The sequence below is a fragment of the Dendropsophus ebraccatus genome, chromosome 1 (assembly GCF_027789765.1).
Source record: "Dendropsophus ebraccatus isolate aDenEbr1 chromosome 1, aDenEbr1.pat, whole genome shotgun sequence".
NCBI lineage: Eukaryota > Metazoa > Chordata > Amphibia > Anura > Hylidae > Dendropsophus > Dendropsophus ebraccatus.
In genome coordinates this window covers 142,079,369-142,104,633 of record NC_091454.1, presented here as the reverse complement: position 1 = coordinate 142,104,633, position 25,265 = coordinate 142,079,369, and the positions used below count along the sequence as shown (strand labels likewise).

General features: G+C 42.2%; 2 protein-coding genes across 3 annotated transcripts in view; both read left to right on the top strand.

The window, feature by feature from the left end:
• The window catches only part of USP3 (ubiquitin specific peptidase 3), a 31,330-nt gene extending 18,509 nt beyond the window's left edge, over positions 1-12,821 (top strand). For both annotated transcript variants that reach the window (XM_069980594.1, XM_069980603.1), the window contains 7 exons: positions 55-201; positions 662-768; positions 4,162-4,239; positions 4,673-4,791; positions 9,216-9,329; positions 9,486-9,553; positions 11,034-12,821. In XM_069980594.1, the coding sequence (XP_069836695.1) occupies positions 55-201; positions 662-768; positions 4,162-4,239; positions 4,673-4,791; positions 9,216-9,329; positions 9,486-9,553; positions 11,034-11,199 (799 nt within the window). In that variant the 3' untranslated portion in view covers positions 11,200-12,821. The remainder of the gene's footprint in view (positions 1-54; positions 202-661; positions 769-4,161; positions 4,240-4,672; positions 4,792-9,215; positions 9,330-9,485; positions 9,554-11,033) is intronic.
• Positions 12,822-17,715: 4,894 nt separating this feature from the next.
• Positions 17,716-23,962, top strand: FBXL22 (F-box and leucine rich repeat protein 22). Its single transcript, XM_069956341.1, has 3 exons — positions 17,716-17,832; positions 19,656-20,077; positions 23,118-23,962. Exons 2-3 carry the CDS (start codon positions 19,722-19,724, stop codon positions 23,458-23,460), a joined length of 699 nt encoding a protein of 232 aa, XP_069812442.1. The 5' UTR covers positions 17,716-17,832; positions 19,656-19,721; the 3' UTR covers positions 23,461-23,962.
• Positions 23,963-25,265: the final 1,303 nt, after the last annotated feature.

Here is a 25,265-nt window from a genome sequence, read left to right as displayed (position 1 = left end):
AAATTGTAATTGATAGCATCATTTATGTCTCTGCTCATCTGTAACACATTGCAGGGGCTATCAGCAGCAGGACGCCCATGAGTTCATGCGGTATTTGTTAGACCATTTGCATCTAGAACTTCAGGGGGACACTGATGGATCTAGTCAACTTCTCATGTCACAGGAAACCTCAAACCGATCTTCAAGCAGCAAGTGTTGTATGTAAGTGTCTTCCATGCAGTTGCAAAACACCGAATTATTCCAAACTAGGAGCATGCTATAGCCAGTGTATATTTTGACTATTCTGCATGTATACAGGTTATATTATCACTATTGTACTTGGCCTGTGAGCACATACTTTGAGCTTCAGTGAATCACTTTTTCTACCCCTCATAGTAGAGCTGGAGGTGTTTTGCAACAGGTTTTCAATGTCATTACCTGTTGCAAGACTAGTAGTAATGGACAAACTTGCTGAATGTTTTGGTTCAGCTGAACCCGATAACGTGGGATTTGACTCCTAGCAGCTGGAAAATTTGGATACAGCCCAAGTTCTCACTAACCACTAGTTTTATATACTATACCCCCACTACCCATCAGTTGTGACGTCTATAAATGTCTATTTATTTATTTTTATTATGGTTGTAACAGAAAAGTTGCTAGTTTTTCATATTGTATATTACAGCAATGGAGCAAACACAGTGGTTACATCTGTATTTGGGGGTGTTCTGCAGAATGAAGTCAACTGCCTAATTTGTGGAACAGAATCTAGGAAATTTGACCCGTTTTTAGGTATGTCTCTTTACTTCAGACTAGCTTTACCAGTCTAAGTCTCTTTTTATATAGATACAATTCTGGAAAAGTACAATACATTTTGATTTATGTTAGACCTGTGCTATATTGTCCAAACTAACTCTAACTCTGTGGCGAGTATTGCGACATGACAAGGGTTTACCAAGGCAGGCATCCATCCACAGATGTCTTTTGAGACTCGTAACTGAGGCTCCACAGACCCCTCTTTTTCATATTTAAATTTATAGGGGGCAATGCATCAATGGAGACTTTTCAGTGAGTACTCCATTTGATTTTTTGTCGCTGGTCTCCCTGAGCTCAGCGATTTGCTGTGTTTTGTTGGTCTATTTTTCATTGCCCCTGTTAGCCAGAATCCTACTCCACACTGACGAGGGGCAACTACCCCGAATCTGTGGATGGATGCCTGCCTTGGTAAACCCTTGTCATGTCGCAATACTCGCCACAGAGTTAGACTTTGACGCAAAAAGGGGCCACCCTGGTATTTCCCTATTTATGTTCCAATACTCGCAACCGAGTGGGACTTAAGGGGCTACGTATCAGGGTGGTTTGGTGATCTCCCCACTGGGAGTCACCACCTTGGCAATGGGCTTTCCTGTCCTGGAGGGATATCTGGCTATTCCTGTGTTTTGAGACTCGTAACTGAGGCTCCACAAACCCCTCTTCAGCATAGAGAGATGGTTACCTTTAAGTGACGGCATTAGAGAAACTGAAAACCTAAAGCAGGCTATATACAGTACACATACACCCTTGGATTGGCCAAGTATGTTTGTGTTTTTATGGCAGAGTATTTTTGTACCGTGTTAGCCATAAAAATCAGTAGAATAGAGAAAAAATCAGGCGATACGTTTTGGAGGCTAACTGAGTATATTTGATTGTAAGCTTTCGAGAGTCTAGCTCTCTTCGTTAGACATGATGTTATACAAAACTAAAAAAATCACAGACTTATATACACACTAGACAGAGATCATCAAAGGATTTTTAGAAACTTTAAAAATAACAAAATGCAATATACACAGGGTCTGCTATTTACAATAAACTAAAGCTCGTGAGGTGTGACAAGAGGATGGTAAGCTCTTGCTGCTATCTGATTGTTGTCACATTAATGGCCTAATAGCAATTAATGGTCTTCTTAGCCAGAGCAGGTCACACATAGGCCGACAAGAAGCTGGCATGGATATTGAGACCATGTTGCAAAGTTTTAAATTTGAGCATTAGTTTATATTCCCATTCCCTTCTTTCTCTTTGTGTCTTAAAATGTCCCATTAACCCCTTCAGGACCAGGCTAATTTTAGTTTTTGCGTTTTCGTTTTTTCCTCCTTGTGCTTAAAAGGCCATAGCACTTGCATTTTTACACCTACAGACCCACATGAGCCCTTATTTTTTGTGTCACTAATTGTACTTTGCAATGACAGGCTGAACTTTTGCATAAAATATGCTGCAAAACCAGAAAAAAATTATATGCGCAGTGAAATTGAAAAAAAAAAACCACAATTCTTTTTCTTTTGGGGGGGTCGTTTTTACGCCGTGTGTCCTATGGAAAAACTGACATGTTATATATGTTCCTCAAGTTGTTACGATTACAATGTATAACTTTTCTTGTATCTGATGGCCTATAAAAAATTCAAACCATTGTTAACAAATATATGTTCCTTAAAATCGCTCCATTCCCAGGCTTATATCGCTTTTATCCTTTGGTCTATGGGGCTGTGTCAGGTGTAATTTTTTGCGCCATGATATGTTCTTTCTATCGATACCTTGATTGCGCATATGCGACTTTTTGATTGCTTTTTGTTATAATTTTTCTGGGTTTGATGCGACCAAAAATGTGCAGTTTTGCACTTTGGGATATTAGGGATAATAGCCGCGGCGCTCGGCTACATGAGGCACCCGGGACCCTGGCAGTTCAGAGCGGGGTCGCCGCGCAGCCCCGCTCTGAACGCCTGCACCCGCATGAGGACGTACAGTTATGTCCTCGTGCTGGAAAGGGTTAAGACCGTAACCCGCAGGTCTTCTACTGTGTGTCCCTCTCTAGAGAAATGGGCAGCCACGGGAAGATCTGTACGTCCGTTGTTAATAGTAAATCGGTGTGAGTTCATACATTGAACTTTGCAACATGATCTCAATATCTATTCCAGCTTCATGTCGGCCTATGTGTGACCTGTTCTGGCTATGAAGACCATTAATTGCTATCAGGCCATTAATGTGACAACAATCAGATAGCAGCAAGAGCTTACCATCCTCTTGTCACGCCTCACGAGCTTTATTTTTTTGACCTGTCGTAAATAGCCGACCCTGTGTATATTGCATTTTGTTATTTTTAAAGTTTCTAAAATCCTTTGATGATCTCCGTCTACTGTGTATATAAGTCAATGATTTTTTTTTCAGTTTTGTATAACATCATGTCTGAAGAAAGGAAGCTAGACTCTCGAAAGTTTACAATCAAATATACTCAGTTAGCCTCCAAAAGGTATCGCCTGATTTCTTCTCTATTCTACTGTGTTTTTATGGGAAGACATGATAAGCCACTGTCCGACAGCTGTGAAGGTGGTTTATCTTAAGAACAACAAGATCAGACATGTTAGAATCCAAATGTGCAGTTCTTCTCTCCCCCAAAAGTGGCTCTCAGTGTGACAGTAGCTGTCGTTAATTTCTTTTAAACTTAAGAACTGAAATTTACTTTAATTCTATTAAAAACAGACAGACGGGACAAGTGTACAGGCAAAAAGAAGAAAGCTACACTCCATACAGACAAAATTAAAATTGATCAGCACCTCTGAACAAAATGATATAAAGGCAAAGGTGCATGCTGTAAAGCACAAACAAAATCCAGCTGCAGCTTCTAGGACATATTAGACCTATTTGTTCCATCAATAATTTTCACAATTTGGTTAACGTGAATATCCACCTACTCATGCTGACTGTACAATGACTGAACATTTACACACTTTTAACATCTACATGCTGCAGACACTGTACACACTGAGTAAATTCATATACCAGTGCCTTATGATAGCTGAAGAGTGTATCTGGGCAGCTCTTTCCTCCACAATCTTACAAAAATGAAGAATCTGAAATAATTGGCAATGCTTCTAAATTCCAGCCATTGGGCATTGCTTTTTTTAATAATAGAAAATCTTTTTAGGCTGCCTTCCCACATTTGCAGTCACTACATGCCAAAACCACACCCTCATGTGGCCACCAATAGCCATGCAATATTGACAATACCCCCAGTAACATCGATTGGCAAAGAGATGGAGGTGAGATTTCAGCTGCATGCATTCTTGGGAATGTGGCGTAAAGGTGCAAGCTACAGCACAGGGATTATGGTATACAGGGAATATGCATAATCTTTATCATTACTTCTCTTTGTAGATCTGTCTTTAGACATTCCCAGTCAATTCCGTAACAAACGAAAGAACCAAGATAATGGACCAACGTGCAGTCTCCGAGGTATGTTTTGCTATAGTTTAATGGTAAATTTGTTAGAAGTTCTAAATGTTTGTTTATTCTTTTCAATGGCAAACATAATAATAGCTCCTCTATTGTTTTTATTGGATGGTAAATTTATTAGTACTTTTTATTGGCCATGAAGGAGCTGGAGCTGAAACTGTGGCTTACCGGCTTCCCAAATCTACAGCCCTACTCTAGATGCATCTATCCTCAGAGACCAGGAAATGGCAAAGGAGCTGCATACAGAAACTTATAGCACACTTGAGCTGCCCTATAGCATATTAAGACATTTCCTACTGTTTCCCTACCCTTACATTTTCTCCATATTGATGCCAATTTATCAAATTAAAAATAGAGACAAAAGGGAGAGTAAGTCTAAATAATCATATTGATTTTTGGCTTGCATATTTACATCATATATCTTTCATTTAAGACTGCCTTCGCAGCTTCACAGACCTTGAAGAGTTGGATGAGACCGAGCTGTACATGTGCCTGAAATGTAAAAAGAAACAGAAATCCACCAAAAAATTTTGGATCCAGAAACTACCAAAGGTTAGCGTAGTAGTATGATGTTAGACTTATTATTCACTGTTGTGTGACAATTCTGTCGAAATGTATGATGTGAGCCTTGCTGTCTGGGGATAAAATTATGCCATACCGATTAGAATACATTGAATCCTTCTTTAATTGCCACAGAGATAAGAGGAGAGTTAGTGGTTAGTAACATCCTGTTTCATAGTCTTTGTATTACAGAAGTGTAAATGTAGAATGACATTCTATATTAATTGGAACATTAACACAATTCATTCTTTGGCACTATGGCCCAGTTTTATCAATCAAAAAACTGTTTTGTTTTCTCATAGCAACCAATGACAACTCTGCTTTAAATGAAAGCTGAGCTGTGATTAGTTGCTACAAGTCAGATTTTTTTTATTTATTTTAAACTTCTTTTCATTTAGGGTGTCTTCACACACACCGGTTCTGCAGCAGATCCGCAGCAGATTTGATGCTGTGTTCAGTTATTTAATTGAAATCTGCTGCGGATCCGCAGCAGAAAATACGCTGCGGGTTCCGGTAAGTGTGAACACACCCTCAGGGTAGCTTCACAGACAACGTATCGCAGCTGATTTTCTGCTGTGGATCTGCAGCTGATTTCATTTACATAACTGAACACAGCATCAAATCTGCACCATCAAATCTGCTGCAGATCTGCTGTGGATCCTGTAGGTGTGAAAGCACCCTAAAGGTTTTTTTAAAAAAATTTTGTACAAAGGGGTAGAGACACAAAAGTACAAAAGAAGTTGCAATATCAAAATACACATCAGTTGCTTGCTCCAAAACTCTGTTATCAAGCAAGGTCTGAAGATATGTTTGCAAGAAATTATGATTGGCACATTTGTACTTATCACACATAAACCACAAACATTAAAATCTTATTCTCCCAACTGGGGAGAGAATATAGGGGTCAGGAAAAGAAAAAAAACCAAACAAACATGGGGGGAGCAGAGTGAGAGGGCGTCCATGTCTTGACTGGTAAAGCTTGATCAGGATGTGATGTGTTTTAATGGTGGTAAAGGCTTCTTGCACAGGACCCTGCCATTTTTAGAGTGATACTACTTAAAGAAAAAAGACAGAGGGGAACAAAAGATCTTTCCAGGTTATGCAATAAAGCTTGTTTGAAGACTCTTTGGATGCTGCCGAGGTCTCTCCTTTGATGATCACTTGTACTGGTACTGGGCTGATTATCGGCTGAATGTTTCGAGGAACTCTTGTTGATAATTGACCCATGTAAAAGGGCCTTTAGCTGTCTTCTCTAATCAAACGATCTATAAGAAAAACTTTACTTGTTGTACACAGCATTCAGTCAGGCCTAAATGCAGCAATGCCATTGCTATCCTTTGTGGGTGTTTTTTTTTTTAAGCAAATTCTGAGTTTATTAATGCTTTAAGATTCCTGAAAATGAAGTTTAAAAAACAAATAAACATTACAACAATGGTAAAAAGTTTGAGGGGGCAATAAGGGAAGAGTCTGAAGAAACAGGCAAGGACCAGAGGGAAAGGGGGGGATATAGAGGGTGGGAGGGAAGCAAACTAATGGAATATTAGGGACTTGAATTAGTCGATAAGACAATCCATGTTTGTCTTACATAGCATAGACTAAGGCTAGGCAATTAATCAAATGCGATTAATTCAACCTTAGGGGGCCTGACCATTTTATTTTATTTTTTTTAAATTGCAAATTTTATTTTCCAAAAAAACAACAATTATTCCTGTGCTGTTCGATGTGAGGACTGCAGTGCAAGAGCAATGTAGCAGAAACCTCATGTCCTGCTGCTTTGCCCCCTTATGTGCTGCTGTATGTAAGCAACACAACGGTCACTCACATGTTGCAACACAACAAAGGTTAAAGATCAAGACATTTGTGCTTCAGCGCTCCTGCACCAATCACCTCCGTTCTCATGCTGCCTGTATGTAGAATTAAGTTCATGAGATTCATGTGTAGGTTGGGGGTCATCAGTGCACAGTCCACAAGAGGCTGCTGTCTCCTCCAGCTCCCTGCCGCACAAGTGACAGGCCAGAAGCCTTCTGAGTATCTGGGCGGCTAAATACTAGGGGGACTACTTACATGGAGGACAGGTACATGGGGCATTCTACTTCTTGGACAGGCGGACGACTGGGGAGGTTACCTACATGGATGATGCACTGAGCGGTCTGGCTACTGTATGGATGCACAGAGATGACCTCCTATACTATATGGGGGACACAGTGGCTTACATACTATTTGGGGGCACATATTGGGCATAACTGCTTATATGAGGCGCAGAGGGAGTGCTGCTATTGTGTGAAGCAACATAATTTAATGATGTTTAAGACAGCAACTAAGTATCAGAAAAATGTCCATGTAGAAAAAAAAATATGAGATTTAATTAATAAATCTGCCATAATGTAAAAAAAAAAAAAATTAAAGGGGTATTCCCCCCCAAAATTATTTTTGCATTAATACGTTGCCCACCCGTATCTTTCCATCTTTCCAATATAAAGTTATTATGGATTCTGCACAGTTTTGCTGTTATCCAGCTGCATTCACCCCCATGGATTGCATAGAATCATCAGACCTCAGTCCACACCGACACGCTCCCTGCTCCTGGCCCCCACCCTCCGTGTCGGCATCACGTGTCCTCAGTCCCAGCACAGTGAAGTGACTGAGAACATTGATGGGGTGGCTGCTGTTACAGAGGGAGACAGTGATCAGCGCAGCTGTGACTGCATCCCTCTCTAACAGCAGCCACCCAGTCACCCCCAGCCCAGAGCTCACCCCCTGTGTCCAGAGCCTCCCGGCAGCACTCACCTGCAGCACACAGCCCCCCCATCACCCGTGGCATCCCTCACTCACCCGCAGCATAGCCTCCGCACTCACCCGCGGCACCCCCCCCCCCCCCCCCGCGGCAAGCTCCGCCCCCCGCGATCGCCGGCGGCAAGTTCCGCCCCCGCCCGCCCCCTGCAATCGCCCGCGACTAGCTCCGCCCCCGCAATCGCCCGCGACTAGCTCCGCCCCCGCGATCGCCCGCGACAAGCTCCGCCCCCCCCGCGACAAGCTCCGCCCCTCACAAGCGCCCGCATCACCGCCAACTCAGCTCTGCTACACCGGCATCCCCAACTCAGCCCTGCTACACCGGCGTCCCCAACTCAGCTCTGCTGCACCGGTGTCCCCAACTCAGCTCTGCTACATCGGCGTCCCCAACTCAGCTCTGTTACACCGGCGTCCCCGCCAACTCAGCTCTGCTACACCGGCGTCCCCGCCGACTCAGCTCTGCTACACCGGCGTCCCCGCTGACTCAGCTCTGCTACACCGGCGTCCCTCTGACTCAGCTCTGCTACACCGTCACCCCCAACGCAGTTCTGCTACGATGTCACAGCAATCTCAGCTCTGCTACACTGTCATCATCTCCTTCATTGTCTCAGCTCTGCTATTTCACCATCATCAGGCAGAAGCATTGCATGATGGGAAATGTAGTTTCCTATCTTTGATATAGACCATGTTTTAGAAAAAGTTGTAACTCAGGAACGGCAGCAGCTAGAAAGATGGGAGACGTCTCAAAATTCTCAGGGGGACTTGGTGAGTTAGGCCGGCTAGGTTTGGGAGCATTTAATTTTTTTAGCTCTTGGGGGGAGTACCCCTTTAAGATTACATTTTTTTTCTGTATCGCCCAGCCCTAACATAGGGGTAAGGTGAAGACAGACATGATAGTCATTCATTTAAAACATTTACAAATCTATGTGAGATGTAATAGTCTGTTCTGGTTATAGCAGCTTGTGGAGCATTAATGTTGTGTGTGTTAGTAATACATCTGTTCCTCATCTCAGCTGTTCCTATAGTAGACAGCTGATATTCAGTGCAGCAGATGGTGCAGGACACTAAATGTAAAAATTGATGTAGTCCAACAGATAAGGAGTAAAGAACAATATCAATTTCTTTACATTGGCTCTGACAGTCACAAATGGGTGCTTGTATGCTTAGACAGTTTTTTTTTCTGTAATCTGGAAAGGAAACCCAAGTCGTACTGCCCTTGAGCCCAGCGTCATCAGTAGCCATGAGTACATCTGGTAAACCTGTATAAGTAACAAAGCAACATTTTAATCATAAACTGATTTTTTTTCATTGATGCTAAAGTAGGTGACAGTATTACTTTAAATTCTCCAAAATCCTTTATTTTTCACATGGGCTAGATCACAGGTGTCAAACTGTGGCCCTCCAGCCGTTACAAAACTACAATTCCCATCATGCCTTGACAGCTAAAGCTTTGGCTGTCCAGGTGTGATAGGAATTGTAGTTTTCCAACAGCTGAAGGGCCATGAGTTGAGAGACACCCCTGGGCTAGATACTTCAGAAACAGAAATGCCCTTGGGTTTTCAGAACCAGTGAAGGTCTTGACTTTACTTGTGACCATGCAGCTCATGTTGCCCATATGTCTGCAGGTGCTTTGCCTACATTTGAAAAGATTCCATTGGACTGCTTACCTTAGGAACAAGGTGGATACATATGTAGAGTTTCCACTGCGAGGATTGGACATGAAGTGCTTTTTGCTGGAGGTAATGATGCCATACTTAATCTCCTGCTGCATCCTTTTGTCTTCTGCCCTTACCATGCATTTATAAAAAGAACAGTGATAATGCAGTGTATCATAACAAGTGTCCTGTCCACAATGTTCAGTATGTTTTTTTTTTCTTTCTTATTTTCCTTCTCAGCCAGAAAATATGGGCCCAGAAAGCTGCCTTTATGATCTAGCAGCTGTTGTTGTTCATCATGGTTCAGGGTGAGTACATTGATCATAAAACTTGCCATCCTTGTGTCTCTGGTGGCAGCTGTCGATGCACTTGTTACTTTGGTTTTACAGCTGAGGAGTGAGAGTGTCTGACAGCTGAGGCATGTTATTTCTTCTAGCATCTTTTATATTGTAATACCATTGTCTCAAGTGGCCATTTTATGAGTATTCTGCTAGTTGCCCTCGTGCTTCCTGACACCCAGGACCAGAAGTGTGCTGGATCTACACAAGCCCTACATATTTATTCTTATTGCTATAGGCTGAATTTGCTTTTAATACCTAAAGACCTAAACATATTTAAAGGGGTATATCAATCTGGGGTACTTATGGCATATCCAACCCCTGGGACTCACACTTATCTTTAGATTAAGGCCTCCTCTGGCCTATTCAGGGCCACCAGAGATGGTTGGGAAGCTGACAACAGCCGAAGGTGGCCAGTTACATAATTTGCATTCCCCTTGAATTTTAGTAGGAGTTGCACAAACAGTATTGCCGTTTGCATGCATAACTCGCAGCGATCCACCGCTTCAGCGGCTTTTCAATGCTTTATCATTGACAGGAAATGGAAAATAGTAGAACTACAAAATATGTATTATCTCCAGCTCCCTAACTCGTTCCTCTCTCCCGAAACAACACATCATCTGATCTCTGATGTCACCGGAGGCTTGACTGAATCTTGTTTCTGAGCTCTATCTTCGTCACTGAGTGTTGTCACAATTGCTCATTAGCCTTTTAGTCATATACATAAACTAGCTATCTATCTTCAATTGGTACATTTAGGAAGAATGATGTGTGTTTACATAAAATGGCATCGTGTTGGTTATGAGGCGGAACGTTGCTATTTTTTGCACAAAGTGAGGCTTGCATAGAAATTAGCAATTTTTTAATAAATTAGTCCTCTGTGTTTCTCCCTGCAGTTCTTTTTCTCTTGACCGACCCCCTAATATGATTGAAAAAAAGAATAAATAAAAAAAAATAAATAAATAAAAAATAATTATATATATATATATATATATATATATATATATATATATATATATATATATATATCAAATTTTTTACTCATTTATGCAGAGTTGTTTGTAATGATTTTTGTCTGCCACTAAGATTAAAGGGGTACTCCAGGGGGGGGGGGGGGCGCTTCCTGGTGTCTGACACGGGCCCGAGACGATACTTGAAATGGATCCCGCCTCCATCACTGACTGGCGGAGCGGACCTGAGACTACACGTCTCAGGACCGCCTCAGACACCAGGAAGCGGCCGGGAACCGGGCAGCGGAGCACCGCGATGCGGGACCCGCCGCTGGAACCTGGATCCCAGCAAAAAAAGTGCCCCCCCCCCCCAGCTGGAGTACCCCTTTAATCTTTGTGACTGTTAGATTAAAACTGCTAGATAAATCTTTGAGGCTGTTGTATTATATGTGGTTCTTTAAACTATGTATTATATTTGTCTTTGATTTGTTCTTTGACAGTGTTGGCTCTGGTCACTACACAGCCTATGCAACCCATGAAGGACGCTGGTTCCATTTCAATGACAGTACAGTAACCCTTACAGAGGAGGAGACTGTAATGAAAGCAAAAGCCTATATTTTGTTCTATGTGGAGCGTCCGGTTCCAGCCACTCCAGAAAAACTTTGAATACCTCTTTTCATTCCCTCAAACTTCACACATGCCCATCCCTCCACTAATACTTGATTGAAAAAAATGTTTTAATTCATGCACTTTCACAGCTCTTTGTCTAGCTGTTATTGATGAAATAAGATGTACTGATGGAACTTGATTGCCCCTATGCTGCCAAAGAGGCCTACAGTTCTCTCTTTACAATGTAGACTTCCTCCAAAACAATGATTTAAGATGCAATCACTATATATACACAGACATTTCAATTAGAAAAAATAAGAGATGTTCAGTGAAATCACACAAGACTTGCTGATGTTTAAGTTGTAGTGAAGTTCCAACTTTACACTGCCTTCCTTGCTGGTCTTAAGCAGAGGCCCTCAAGTATTTTTGGGGAAACATTTACCTATACTTTTAAACACCTTTTAATTAATAGCTGGTTAGGCTGGATTCACACTACATTTTTGCAATCCATTTAATTTGGCAATTGTGTGCATCCGTTTTTCCATTGACTCCCATTATAAAAAAAAACGGATCCGTTTTTTTTAATGCACACAACTACGTAGTTGACTTCGTTTTTTTTATTATGAATTATTACATTATTAATGGAAGTCAATAGAAAAAACGTTTTTGGGAAAAAAAAACGGATTGTAAAAACATAGTGTGAACACAGCCTTAACCTGCAATCCGTTTCTAATATATCATCGGCTTATGAGCCTTATTTGTCTCCTGCAGACTCCAAAGGCAGTTGGATGCTGCAAAGCAGTCTGACTTTGGAGTCTGGATGACCTTCCCATATATATATATATAATTATTCAAACTGCTTGAGGTGATGGTCCAGACTACAGTCTGACTGCCCTGCAGTAGAGAATTGAGTTGCAAGAAAATGAATTTGCAGCAAACAGATCAGAAACTAAGGGAGAGATTTATCAAACTGGTGTAAAGTAGATTTGTCTTAGTTGCCCCTGGCAACCAATCAGTTTCCACCTTTCATTTTTCAAAGAATCTGTGAGGAATAAAGGTGGAATCTGATTGGTTGCTAGACAATTCTAATACAATTCTACTCTTTTCAGTTTGATAATTCTCCCCCTAAGTGTATTACAAACTTGTTTACATTTGGCAGAAAGGAATCTGTAATCGAAAGTATTGTTATAATGCTAAGCCAGGATGATGTGTTGGTGTCTGCACCACCCCATGCTGTTAAAATATGTTTACAGTGTTTGTCAGATCTTCAGTTACTTTAGCCACATGTGTTTGACTTGCTAGTTGCTTATGTGTAACACTGAAGTGGGATAGCACAGTCCTGCCTAATGATTCTGTCAGCTTGTCTTGCAGAGTAGGTGGGCCTGTCTGCTTATCAGGGGGGCTTAACTAATGATTCCAGAGGTGCCTTTCCTTGAGGTGCCTGAACCACAGATCTGATCCTTAATGCGAGAGTTCTCCATTCTTCTGTTGTATTGCCTTGTAGATGTCTTTATACACATTCATTTGAATGATTTATACTTTAAAATGGCGTCCATTTCATTCTATTTGAAAACCATCACATTCCTTTTATTGAGCTTTTCAATTATAGATGGTATATTGTTTAATTGAAGAATCATGCTGTTTTGTTCAGCAGTCAATATAAAAACTTCATACAGCAACACTCCTGTCTCTGGTCTTATTACACTCTGTGTTTTGTATTTTCATACTTGACTGAAAATGCTAGTCACATTCATGTTGCGACATATGTAGGACATATGTACACGTAGAATACAGCATAGACAGTATAGAGATTATGCTGACGGCCATGACAGGCCAGTTTCAGAGGGAGCGGAATGTCGCAATATGTTGCTAAAACACTGACAGCTAGGGTGAGCAGGTGGCCTGGGATCCAGCAACTGCGGGGGAGCTTACAGGTAAGTATATATCACTGACATGACCACCGCAGCCATGGCAGAATGCCCAACTATCATATTATCCCATTCAATCCTTAAATGGGTTTTACAAACACAGATCTATTTTTTTTCACTATATGTCTTGGTCTGCAGGGAAACTGAAAAGGAGATTACTTACCTAACCCACTTTTCTGCTGCTGCCGATTTCCTGAGAATTCTCTCCTTTTTTGGTTCCTTTGACATTCCATGCAGGCAGAACTGCTCACTCAGCCAATCACTGTGCTTGGGCAGTGGACTGCGGCTGGGACTGCATGCTTGGGAGATCAGTCGCAGCAGGGAGTGAGCCGGTTGAGCAAACTTTTTCTGGGCTTGCTCTCTGACCTGTTTGAGGATGGGAGCTGTGACCACCACTTAAGATTATTTTATAATATAGATGTAAAAGGGTAAATTAGAAGAACTTCAGCATAAAAAAGGCTCCATTCTATGGTCAGGCAGATTCCATCGTCCGCCCAAAGAAGTGACATTTTAATTCTTTGGGCGTCCGGCTTAATCCACCTGAGCATAGAATGGAGCCTATGAGACGGGTGGAGAGTCAAGCGGGAGTACACACGGAATCCAAGTTATCCGCGTGATTTCCTTAGTGTGCACGGGCCCTATATCAGTAATAAAGCACTGGCCCTATTAGAAAAGTGTGGTTGATGGAAAATCTGGGAACTATTTTGCAGAGTCCATTGTGTTTGGGAAGATCTGTGTTGTTCTCTTCCTAGATGCTGGATGATTGTACAAGAGCAGCAGTGTAATATGAAGATATCCTGTGTAATATAGAGAAGCCATAAGTAGTGTAGCAGTAACCTGTCCTCAATATGGTGTTTTCTTTCTGGGAGAAGATTGTGTTTTTCTTCAGCATGCCATGGCTGCAGCAGGCTGTGCGTCTGTGTGTGTGTGTTAGAGAGAGAGGCAGAAATTAAGGGTCTGTTCACACGGTACAGACTCGCAGCTAAATTTTCTCGCTGTGAGATCAGCTATGAGTCAAGGTCCTGGCAGGTCCCAGTACTACATACTCGCAGCGGTCTGAAAGACCACTACGAGTATGCAATGCAGCCGCCCCCTTAACCCCTTCTGCTCCCGCTTTGCTGTCTGTATATACATTACCTCTCCTTGCTGCACGGGATCCCGGAGTCCTGCTCTCCTGCCCAGCCATCAGTGGCTGCGGCTGGGCAACACACTGATTGGCTGGGCGGGAGAGCAGGATGCTTGCGAGGACCTTGACTCGTAGTGGATCTCGCTGCAAAACTCGCAGTGAGATTTCAGCTGCGAGTCTGTACGTGTGAACAGACACTAAAGGGGTATTCTAATAAGAAAATAAAGGGGGGGCAGGGGATTATAATAAAGAAGTCCTATTTACCCATCTGGAGACTAGCTGCATCCACTGCGCACACACAGGAGAATCTACTTTTAGATCTTTCCTTATTTACTCAGAAGTCGCCCCAGGATTATGTAGGAAATTAGGAAGAAGCTGCTGAGCCAGTGTGATAAGTCCCCTGGTGTCTGATTGGCTATTTATGAAGAATGAAGAGTCGGGAGTCCTTTTCATTCTCATCACTAGGCTGAAACTTCATGTTCTGTCTGTGGTAATAAGAGGAGGCTGCTGTAATGTGATCTGTACAGAATTACAGCAATAGGTGACACCAGTAGATAGAGGAGACAATAGCAGCTCCATGGGGAATGACCTCTTTCAGGCTATGTTCACACTGCGTACAAATCCGTACGCAGGACTTACGCTGCCGTACATGTGCAGCTGAAACTACGGGCATGTGAAAAATCGACATGCGGTCGGATGCGTACGCACCGCGAACATACGCCCGTAGTACAGTTATGCTTCCCTAGCTTGTTTCGAAGCGATCTGAGGCAGGTCATTTACTTGGAAATCTTCGCCCAGCCCAGTAAACCACACAGAACCTTTTGGATCGAAAAATCAAGTTCAATTTGGCTGAAATAAGTACTTTGTACGGGACCGCATGGAAATCCACGGCCGTGAGTTTCAACATTTCCATCCTCAAACAATGGTCTTGTTCATTTTTCACAGCGCCGTATACAATCCGGCTGTAAGCTCATACGTAGTGTGCACTGTGCGGGCGTATATCGTATACTTTCAAGCGAACGCATCAACCTCAAAACTACATGCGTATATTTGCGGTTCGCACTACGGACGGATTCATACGCAGTGTGAACATAGCCTCAAGGTGTACACAAATATCTGTGTTACTCATATTTAAAGAGATACCCAAGAGCAAAAAAAAGTTTAACCCCTTAAGGACAGAGCCTGAAATGGCCTTAAAGGGAACCTGTCATCCCCCGTGCCGGGGTAACAGGCTCCCGACCCTCCGTTAGAGCCCCCTATAATCACCTGATCCCGCTGGGTCACGCTTCTGGAGATGGTCGGGTCACGGAGATCTCAGCCGCTGCAGCCCGGCGCGCGCTGAGAGATGAGTCCAACACTCATAGAGAATAAAGGAGCCCTGGACTCTCCTGTCATTCTCTATGAGTGTTGGACTCATCTGAGGAGCGCGTGCGCCGGCCTTCGGGCGCCGATATCTCCGTGACCCGACCATCTCCAGAAGCGGGACCCGGCGGGATCACGTGAGTATAGGGGGCTCTAACGGGGGTCAGGAGCCTGTCACCCCGTCACCGGGGGTGACAGGTCCTCTTTAAGGACAGGGACAATTGTCACTTTTGAGTTTTCGTTTTTCCTCCTCTCCTTCTAAGACCCATAACGCTTTCATTTTTCCACCTACAGGGCCATGTGAGGGCTTGTTTTTTTCAGGAGCAAGTGTACTTTGTAATGGCATCTTTTAATCTGCCATTAAATGAATGACGGAACCCCCAAAATATCATTTATGGGGTGAACTTGGGTCAAAAAATGCGATTCGGCAAATTTTGGGGGGCTTCCACGTTTACGTAATCCACTTTGCGGTAAAACTGGCATTTTTCCTTTTATCTATATGTCAGTCTGAACACAGTGATATGCAGGTTTATTAGGTTTTCTTACGTTTTACTATTTTTATTAGCAGTAAAACTTTTTTTTGCAAATAGGTATATTTAAAATGGCCGTATTGTGACTCCTATAGCGCATTTATTTTTTCACCTACGGGGTCGTATGGGGTGTAATTTTTTGCGTCATGATCTCTAGTTTTTATTAGTAACATTCTAACATTTCTAGATCAAATGTATTGATCGCTTTTTATAAAAAAAATTTATACATAAAATGTCATTAAAAAAAAAGCAATCTTTGCGTATTTTTACCGTTTTGGTTTTTTTCCCGCCGTTCACCGTGCGGGAAAAGTAATGTTTTATTTTAATAGATCGGACGATTACGCATGCTACGGTGTATAATATGTTAATTAACTTTATTACTTTTTATGTGTTTTATGTATGCAATGGGAAGGGGGGGTGATTTACCCTTTTATTGGGGGAGGGGCACTTTGTAAAACTTTTTTTTTTAATACTTTTATAGTTTCCTTAGGGAACTTTTACATTCATGTATTACATTACATTCACTGATCCCTGCTATGCCATAGCATAGCATGGATCAGTGTTATCTGTGATCTTCTGATTCAGTCTGCCTATGGCAGGCTGAATCAGAGGACTGATCCGAGGACTGCACGGAGGTAAGGAGAAGACCTCCGGCAGTCAGGAAAAGCGATCGTTAAGTGACAGGAGATGCTCCGGTCACTTATACTTAAACGCCGCGGCCCGCCATTGAGGGTGAGGGCCTGGCTGCTATCTGCAGCCGGTCCTCACCCGGTATGGGGCGGGCTCGGCTCGTGAGCCCGCTCCATAGCCCGGGACCGCGCCAGGGCGTACATTTACGTCCTCCTGCGTTAAGTCCCAGGCAGTGAGGGCCTAAATGTACACCCATTGTCGTTAAGGGGTTATATCAACTGGTGTCAGAAAGGTATACAGATTTGTAATTTACTTTTTTACAATTCAGTACTTATCAGCTGCTATATGTCCTGCAGGAACGGTGGAGTAGGTGGATCCTTGGGTGAATGTTACAGCTTGTGGCTGAATCTTTTGTACTGGTACCGAGGGAAAAATACATTTTTATTGTATGAACTAACAGTCAGAGTTTGTGGATTCCTTTCATTGAGTGTTCCAATAATACAGAGGTCTACGGCCTACAGGTACAGGTGTATTGAACACCAGTTTACTCTCACTATTTTTTCCTAATACTGAGAAGGATTTGGTGGAGATCCTTTAGTGAGAATTACCGTTTGGATGTATACTGTGCAGTTTGTTATTTCACATACTGAATCATCCCATTTTACAAACTCAGTCTTTTTTTTTCACTTAGTGTTTTACATGCACACAGTTTTCTGAAACAAATTCAAAAGTGGACCCAGCAAGTAATATCATCCCTATCAAATTCACGCCTGGCTTTGACTGAAAAAACAAAAAAGTAAAAAAAAACAAAAGAAAAAACACAAATGTATGTGATACCCTTCATACCAAGCAACAATTTACCATCCTAATTTAAAGGGCAAGTTTCTTAGTCTATATATAACCTGGTGACAGCTGTGTCTGCTCCCTGCCATATATGTCCTTAGTAAGTCTCAGCACACAACAGAGAAGATTTTGGCTTTACGCAGACTTGTTTCCATGCAAAAGTGAGCAGTTCCTGTGGAATATTAGATTATCTCCTAAATTAATAATCTGGATACAGTCATTGGACCATATTAGCTCTGTCAAGACTGGAATTACCAAGGAGTCTATAAAGGTAGTAGTATTTTTCTGTAGTCTATGGGGTTTAACTATCATTTACCAACATATTGGGAAGCAAGTTTACCCTTCTATACATGCCATTACAGCCTGGTATTCAGTGCCCATTGTAATTTGATACTTGAGGCATAGAATTCATAAATCACTGAAATGTCAATGGATTCACAATGTATACAGTAACCTGAGCAATACATGTGGCTTTTAGGAGTATGCGTAAACAAAAAAAAATGTATATGGCGATTGGGTGATGTAGACTAGGTTAATTAAGTATGTCGTATTTTATTATATAGTATTAAAAAACCTGATAATTATAGCAATTGAATTATGTAGATTAGGTGAAGTATTTGTCATGTATTTTATTGTATATTATAAAAAAAACCTGATTATTTTCTATCACTTATCTATCTTGGAGGACAAAAAAAAATTAAAATGTTCTTTTTTACTATTATAACAAAAGACAAAAACTCATTAATTGAAAACAAAATTGGCTACTTAATTTCAATCCCAATCACTTGATAATTTCCACAGAGGCAATTCTGCAACAGGTCTTCACCAAAACTGCATGATTTCATTCAGACTTGCATCTAATTCCAGTGGTGGAAAATCCAAAAAAGCAAGTACAGTACAAACCAGCCTGCAGCTGATGTGAACAATGAAGAGGGTGCACTAGCGATACCACAATCTAATATTGATGGCTTTTTAGCCAATTACTGTAGTTTTTCATCACAATTTCCTCCTAGAGAGACCTGCAAAATAAATTAGTATCCAATCCAAATGTAAATCATAAGAATGGAATATGTGTCCTGCTAAAAAAGAAATAAGGTTTGGTGTTAACTCAGCCAACAAACAAAATACTTTAAGGGTAGCTTCACACACACCGTACCGCAGTGAATTTTCTGCTGCGGATCCGCAGCAGATTTTATGTAAATAAATGAACACAGCAATAAATCTGCGCCATCAAATCTGCTGCTCATCGGTCGTGTGTGTTAGCACCCTAAGGGTGCGTTCACACGTACAGGATCTGCAGCAGATTTAATGGCGCAGATTCAAAGCAAATAAATTCTGGGCCATCAAATCTGCTGCAGATCCTGTACGTGTGAACGCACCCTAAATACTTTAAAATACTGCATTTCAACAGGTGGAATTTTGCACTTGGTATGATTACCCAAACCATCCCTGGTCATGTTAGGTAACCACTTCAGGACCTGGCTAATTTTCACTTTAGTTTTTTCCTTCTCGTGTTTAAAAGGCAATAGCACTTCCTTTTTTTCACCTACAGACCCACATGAGCCCTTATTTTGTGCACCACTAATTGTACTTTGCAATGACAGTTAATTTTTTTTCTTAAAATATGCTACGAGACTGGAAAAAAAAATTATTTGTGCTGTGAATTTGAAAATAAAACAAGCAGCTTTGCTGTTTGAAGACTGTCTGGGTGCATACAATGCTGGATTCACAGTTCTGAAAGATCAGTGCTGGTCTGGGAACTTGGTGAGATAAGATTGCAGGATGTTGTGCTGTGCAGAGTGATGTTTAAATTACAGTTACACTTTAGCTAATAGAAATTAATAGCAAAAATCCCATGATTTTTGTGAGTAGGTGTTATTATAAGGGTAAATTCACATGGATGGATTTTGGATATGCAACAGCTACGCCTACACAGAGGTATACTTTGCAGCCATATGCTTGAGGTATACATCTGGAGATCATTCCAGATACACTTCTAATTTATTCTACAAATGAAATGGGAACACAGGGTTTTACTACAAGGATCTATATAGCTAATAAAATGTATCTTTTCTACTGTGACCTCTTTCTCAGCTTCCATAAACTGCTCTCTCGGTGAAGGAAAACAATTTCTGGACTGAAGGAGTTGTTGTTCATCTTATGATGCCTGGAGTTCACATGATGAGTATCACTGACTTAAATCGTGAGTGTCTTCTGCACTTATTCTCATTCCTGGATAAAGACAGCAGGAAATGCCTGTCACAGACCTGTCACAAGCTCCAGGACATTTTCCAGGAACCCTCTCTTTGGACCTTACTCAATTTTAGCTCTCCTTCAGATCTCACAAAAAAGAACTATATTTTGGGACCTGCTTTGAAATCATTGTCAATATGCTGGTATTCCAGCAGGGTGAAAATATGCAACATTGAGGACTGGGTGAAAACTGCTCTTCAAAAATCCATGTGCAGCCCTCATCTGAGGACAGTCAGTGACTTCCTCCGAGAGGTTTGTAAACGGTAAGTTATATAGCCAGATGCCTGGTGGTGTGTGAAGCTACAATTGGGTTTGTAGTCTGATCCCTGAGGACTTATCTATTGTAGAAGTAGAAAAGGACATGATTTCCCCATTAGTGTACCTGGATTTTGCAAAAGTATTTGACACAGTCCCTCATGGGCATATGATGGTTAAATCAGGGTCTATGGGTTTAGAAAGTTTAGTTAGTAACTGGATTGAAAACTGTCTGAATGGTTGTACCCAAAAAGTGGTAGTCAATGATTCCTACTCCGAATGGTCCGCAGTTATAAGTGGTGTACCCCAAGGGTCAGTACTGGCCCCCCTTATGTTCAGCTTGTTCATTAATGATATAGAATATGGCATTACACAGCAATGTTTCTATACTTGCAGATGACACCAAGCTTTGTAGTACAGTACAGTCTATGGAGGATGTGCAGATCTTACAGGATGACTATTAGACAAAGCAAATTTTAATGATTAACTATTGCAAACAAGATTGTTTATCGTTAACCTGAAATAGTTCACCATATTACATAGAACAATAGTGGTTCGTTAGAATTGTTACAACGATCATTACTACAATGGTTTACTCCATCTGATCCCTGCAAAAAAATAAACAATGTGCAATTAGGGTGCATTTACACAGGGAGATTTATCTGACAGATTTTTTTAAGCCAAAGCCAGGAATAGATTTGAAAAGAGGAGAAATCTCAGTCTTTCCTTTATGACTTGTTCTCTGCTTATAGTCTGTTCCTGGCTTTGGCTTCAAAGATCTGTCAGATAAATCTGTGTAAACGCAGAATTACAGTGAACGATTAGTAAACGAATGCAGAACTACAGCGCACGATTAACGATGATTTTTAGAGTCAACTACACACAAATGATTTTTTGATCCTTGCCTGTAATTACACGGAATGATTAATCGCTTAAATTTGAACGATATAACGATTTTCCGCAAGATAATCTCCCTGTTTAATAGGGCCCTTATACACATTAACTACAGTGTTTGGGCGTCCACTTGGCAAATGAGGTTGTGTGGATAAATGTAACGTTATCCACCTGGGTGCTAATAACCCACATGCATCGTATGTCCTGGGGGGAGTTACATTGGGAGAGTCGCTGATAGAGAAGGATCTGCGTGTACTCATAGATAGTAGACATTGCATGCCCTTCTGTAGTCTATCAGCTGCTTCTAAGGCCAGCAGGATATTGTCATGCATTAAAACAGGCATGGACTCTTGGGACAGGGATATAATATTACCGCTTCATTGGTGCGGCCTCATCTGGAGTATGCCGTCCAGTTTTAGAACCCCATTCAAGAAAGGATGTCCTAGAACTGGAGAGGGTACAAAGACGGGCAACTAAACTAATAAGGGGAATGGAGCATCTTAGTTATGAGGAGAGATTAAAAGAATTACATTTGTTTAGTCTGGAGAAGAGACGTTTAAGGGGAGATATGATTTAATTTATTTAAATATATAAATGGCCCCTACAAGAATAATGGGGAAAATATGTTCCAGGTAAAACCCCCTCAAAGGACAAGAGGGCACTGCCTCCGCCTGGAGAAAAAAGAAGGGGTCAGTCTCTGGAGGCGACAAGCTTTCTTTACCATGAGAACAGTGAATCTGTGGAACAGTCTACCACAGGATCTGGTCACAGCAAAGACAGTAGAGGACTTAAAAACCGGCTTATATAAGTTCTTATTCATTTGTTATTTTTGTCTATGTATAGAATGTAGAATTTAACCATCCATCCCCTCCTTTGTTGAACTTGATGTTCATACCATACTAACTACGTAACTATATTTGTAAATCACTTCATTTACCAAAAATGACTAGCCTGGCCCCTAGGTATCTCGCTTCTTTGCATTCTGCTGTCCACTACCTGTTATCAGGGGAATTTTATCTCTAGCAACAGTCAAAGCAGGACAAATTACACAAGGGTCAGTTCACACTCGCAGCGTAAATCTCGCTGCGGGTCTGTCAGGTCCTGGCAGTTCCCTGTCACTACATATTCGCTGTGGTCAGAACGACCGCTGCGTTTATGTAACTCTACTGCCGCCGCCCGCTGTGTCTGTATATAAATTACCTGTCCTCGCTGCACGGGGTCCCGGCGTACTGCCCAGCCACAGCCACTGATTGGCTGGGCGGGAGAGCAGGACGCCGGGACCCCCTGCAGCGAGGACAGGTAATGTATATACAGACACAGCGGAGCGGGAGCCGGGCGGCAGCAGAAGGGGTTAAGGGTCCGGTAGAATTACATACACGCAGCGGTCGTTCAGACCACAGCGAGTATGTAGTAACAGGAAACTGCCAGGTCCTGACAGACTCGCAGCGAGATTTACGCTGTGAGTCTGTACGTGTGGACAGACCCCAAGTAGGATTTAGCATCTGCTTTATGCAAGAGTTGTGCTGAACATGGACTGGTTACCTGGTATCTGAGTCTGCCTGACATTCATTATCAACACTGTTCCCAGAAGGTAAACCAAGGCATTCTTTTCCTCACTCACCACCCATACAGCTCAGGGTAGTTTCCCATCGTGTATCTAACTGTTATCCACAGTGCTTTAGTGTAATCTCCCCTTCCCTTGAGCTTCTCAGTAGCAGCAGCAGCTCAGTGTTACCCTTCTTTTTAAACATTTTACAGCTCCAGTGAAGTAAATTTGCAGCAAAACTGCATATACCCTGTCGACAGGTGTGGCATTGTTTTTGGAAGAAATCAGCCAAGTTTTTCTAATACCGTACAACCACCTTTGAGTTTAGAGAGGCTTGTCATATGTCAGTATTGCTTTTCTGACTGCTAACTAGGTATGTTATTTACACACAGAAGGCCCAGATGTATCAAAATGTGTAAAATAGAAACTGGTGTAAACTTCTCACAGCAACCAATCTCAGCTCATCTGTCTGCTCTGGTAAAATGAAGCCTGTGCGTGACTAGTTGCTATACAAAGTTTACACCAGTTTCTATTTCACACACAGATAAGTCTGGCCTTGTGCACTTGTAATTGAAGATTTTAAAACCATGCAACTTTTCCTCCTTTAGATGTCCCAACCTGCGGCAACTGACACTTGCTGGTTGTGCCCATATTGGTGATGAAAACCTCATCCAAATCTTAAAACACTGTCCTGACCTTCAAAGTCTAAAGCTGGAAAACTGCTCTGGAGTGACAGACAGAACCTTGGCAATGGTTCCCATTCTTTCTAAAAGACTTCACACTCTCCATGTAAACTTTTGCAGAAATATAACACAGAAGGGCCTATCCCAGGTGCGGCAGGGGTGCCCAGGGATTATACTGCAGGCAGATAGGAGTGCGGATATGATCGCTGATAGAATGCCCGATGACATCATTTCTCTTCAACGATCAAGAAAAAATATACTAATTTAAGACTTCTCTGGTGACAATGACTTGGGCACTTAAGGTCTTTTAACTGATGGATGGTTTTGCATCCATAACACTACCATAATAAAAGGACATATTTTGGTTAAATGGAATGAACTTGGTCTGCCATAAGGTACACGTGCTGCATGCTTCTTTACATGGCTATTACATAATTGTAATGTAAGTTTCCAGCTTTATTTTATGTGAAGAAAAAAACTGTAGTAAAGCAAGTAATGCTTTAAAGGGAACCAATCACCTAAAAAATTGATATGAGGCCAATAATCTGAGCTAATACACCCCCCTAACACACTTTCCACACATATCAATAGCATCTGCCCCATACACCCCAAAATCATACTTTGATCTTGTCCCCACCGTATGCTAATTCTAGTAAGGTAGTCATGTGGGCGTTTGTTCAGGCAGAGTAGTCGCGGCCTCGGGGGCGGGGTTTGGCTGTAATCACGCCTCTATGGGCGTCATACACAGCCGCCTGTCACTGCATCATCATCCGGGGGCAGGGCCTGGGACTGCGTAGCTGAGATCCAGCATAGCGGCTGCCTATACTGTGTATGTGTGACCTGTCCTCACATACAGGCAGCTGCTGCTTCACTGAGCCTCCCTGAATGGTTGATTCTAACCCAGCAGCAGCCAGCACATAAACCAAAGCGCTGTTATTCCTGTGCTGCTGGTGTAGAATCATTCATTCAGGGACGCTCTTATCCCCCCTCCTCTCTCTCCACATGTTCTCCGGCTCCCCTACTCTCCTCGTTCCTCCTCCTGCCTTGTGGCCGTTGCACTCCTTATCTCCCTCACTGACAGAATCAGAGACGGAGTGGCGCCAGAAGCACACGGGAGAGAGAGGAGGGGGCCACACACAGTAACTGCTGGAGAGGAGGGGGATAAGAGCGTTCCTAAATGATTCTACACCAGCAGAATCATCCATTCAGGGAGGCTCAGTGAAGCAGCAGCTGTCTGTATGCGAGGACAGGTCACACATACATAGTATAGGCAGCCGCTATGCTCGATCTTAGCTACACAGTCCCAGGCCCTGCCCCCGAATGATGATGCAGTGACAGGGGGCTGTGTATGACGCCCATAGAGGCATGATAAAAGCCAACTGCTTTTATTTCTCTGGTACAAAGCTTTTCCTAAACAGCTGCAAGCCAGAATACCTCCTCTCTCCTTCCTCCCTATGCCAAGCAGGGTCAGGTATGGGAGGAATAAGGAGGTGTTACAGCATGCAGCACTTCAGGAGCTTGGGAAAGTCTGACCCCAGTGTTACAAAACACCCTCCCCTCTGTGACTACATTAAAATCCTTGGAGTCACGGAGGGGAGATCGTCACACTGGGGGCCATTGGGCCAGACTCCAGTGCTTCATGCCTGGCCTGTGTGTTCAGTAACAGACCAGCGCCGTGCGGGGGAATCAGGCGGCAGTTCAAAAAAAGGACTGTGGCACCGACATCCCCGTGCCAGCGCCAGTCTGTTCATGTTAAAAAAAAAAAAAAAAACACCAAGCGATGCACCTAGTGGTACATTCACTTTAAAATAAGTCATTGCTATTGTGTTATATAGTAATACACCATGAAATAGTTGAAATATCCAAATTCACCAAATGCAAATGTTTTTATGCAAAAAAACTAAATGTACTGTTATTTTTCAAGTTGTCTGACATATAACTATATATATTTCACGTTTCTGCTGGCAAGCATGTCATGGGATGCAAATATGACTCTTATTATTACTGCTTTGTTATTTTACTCTGTTGTATTAACACTGCAATTTCTAGTGGTTCCCAATGGCACTGGTGTGT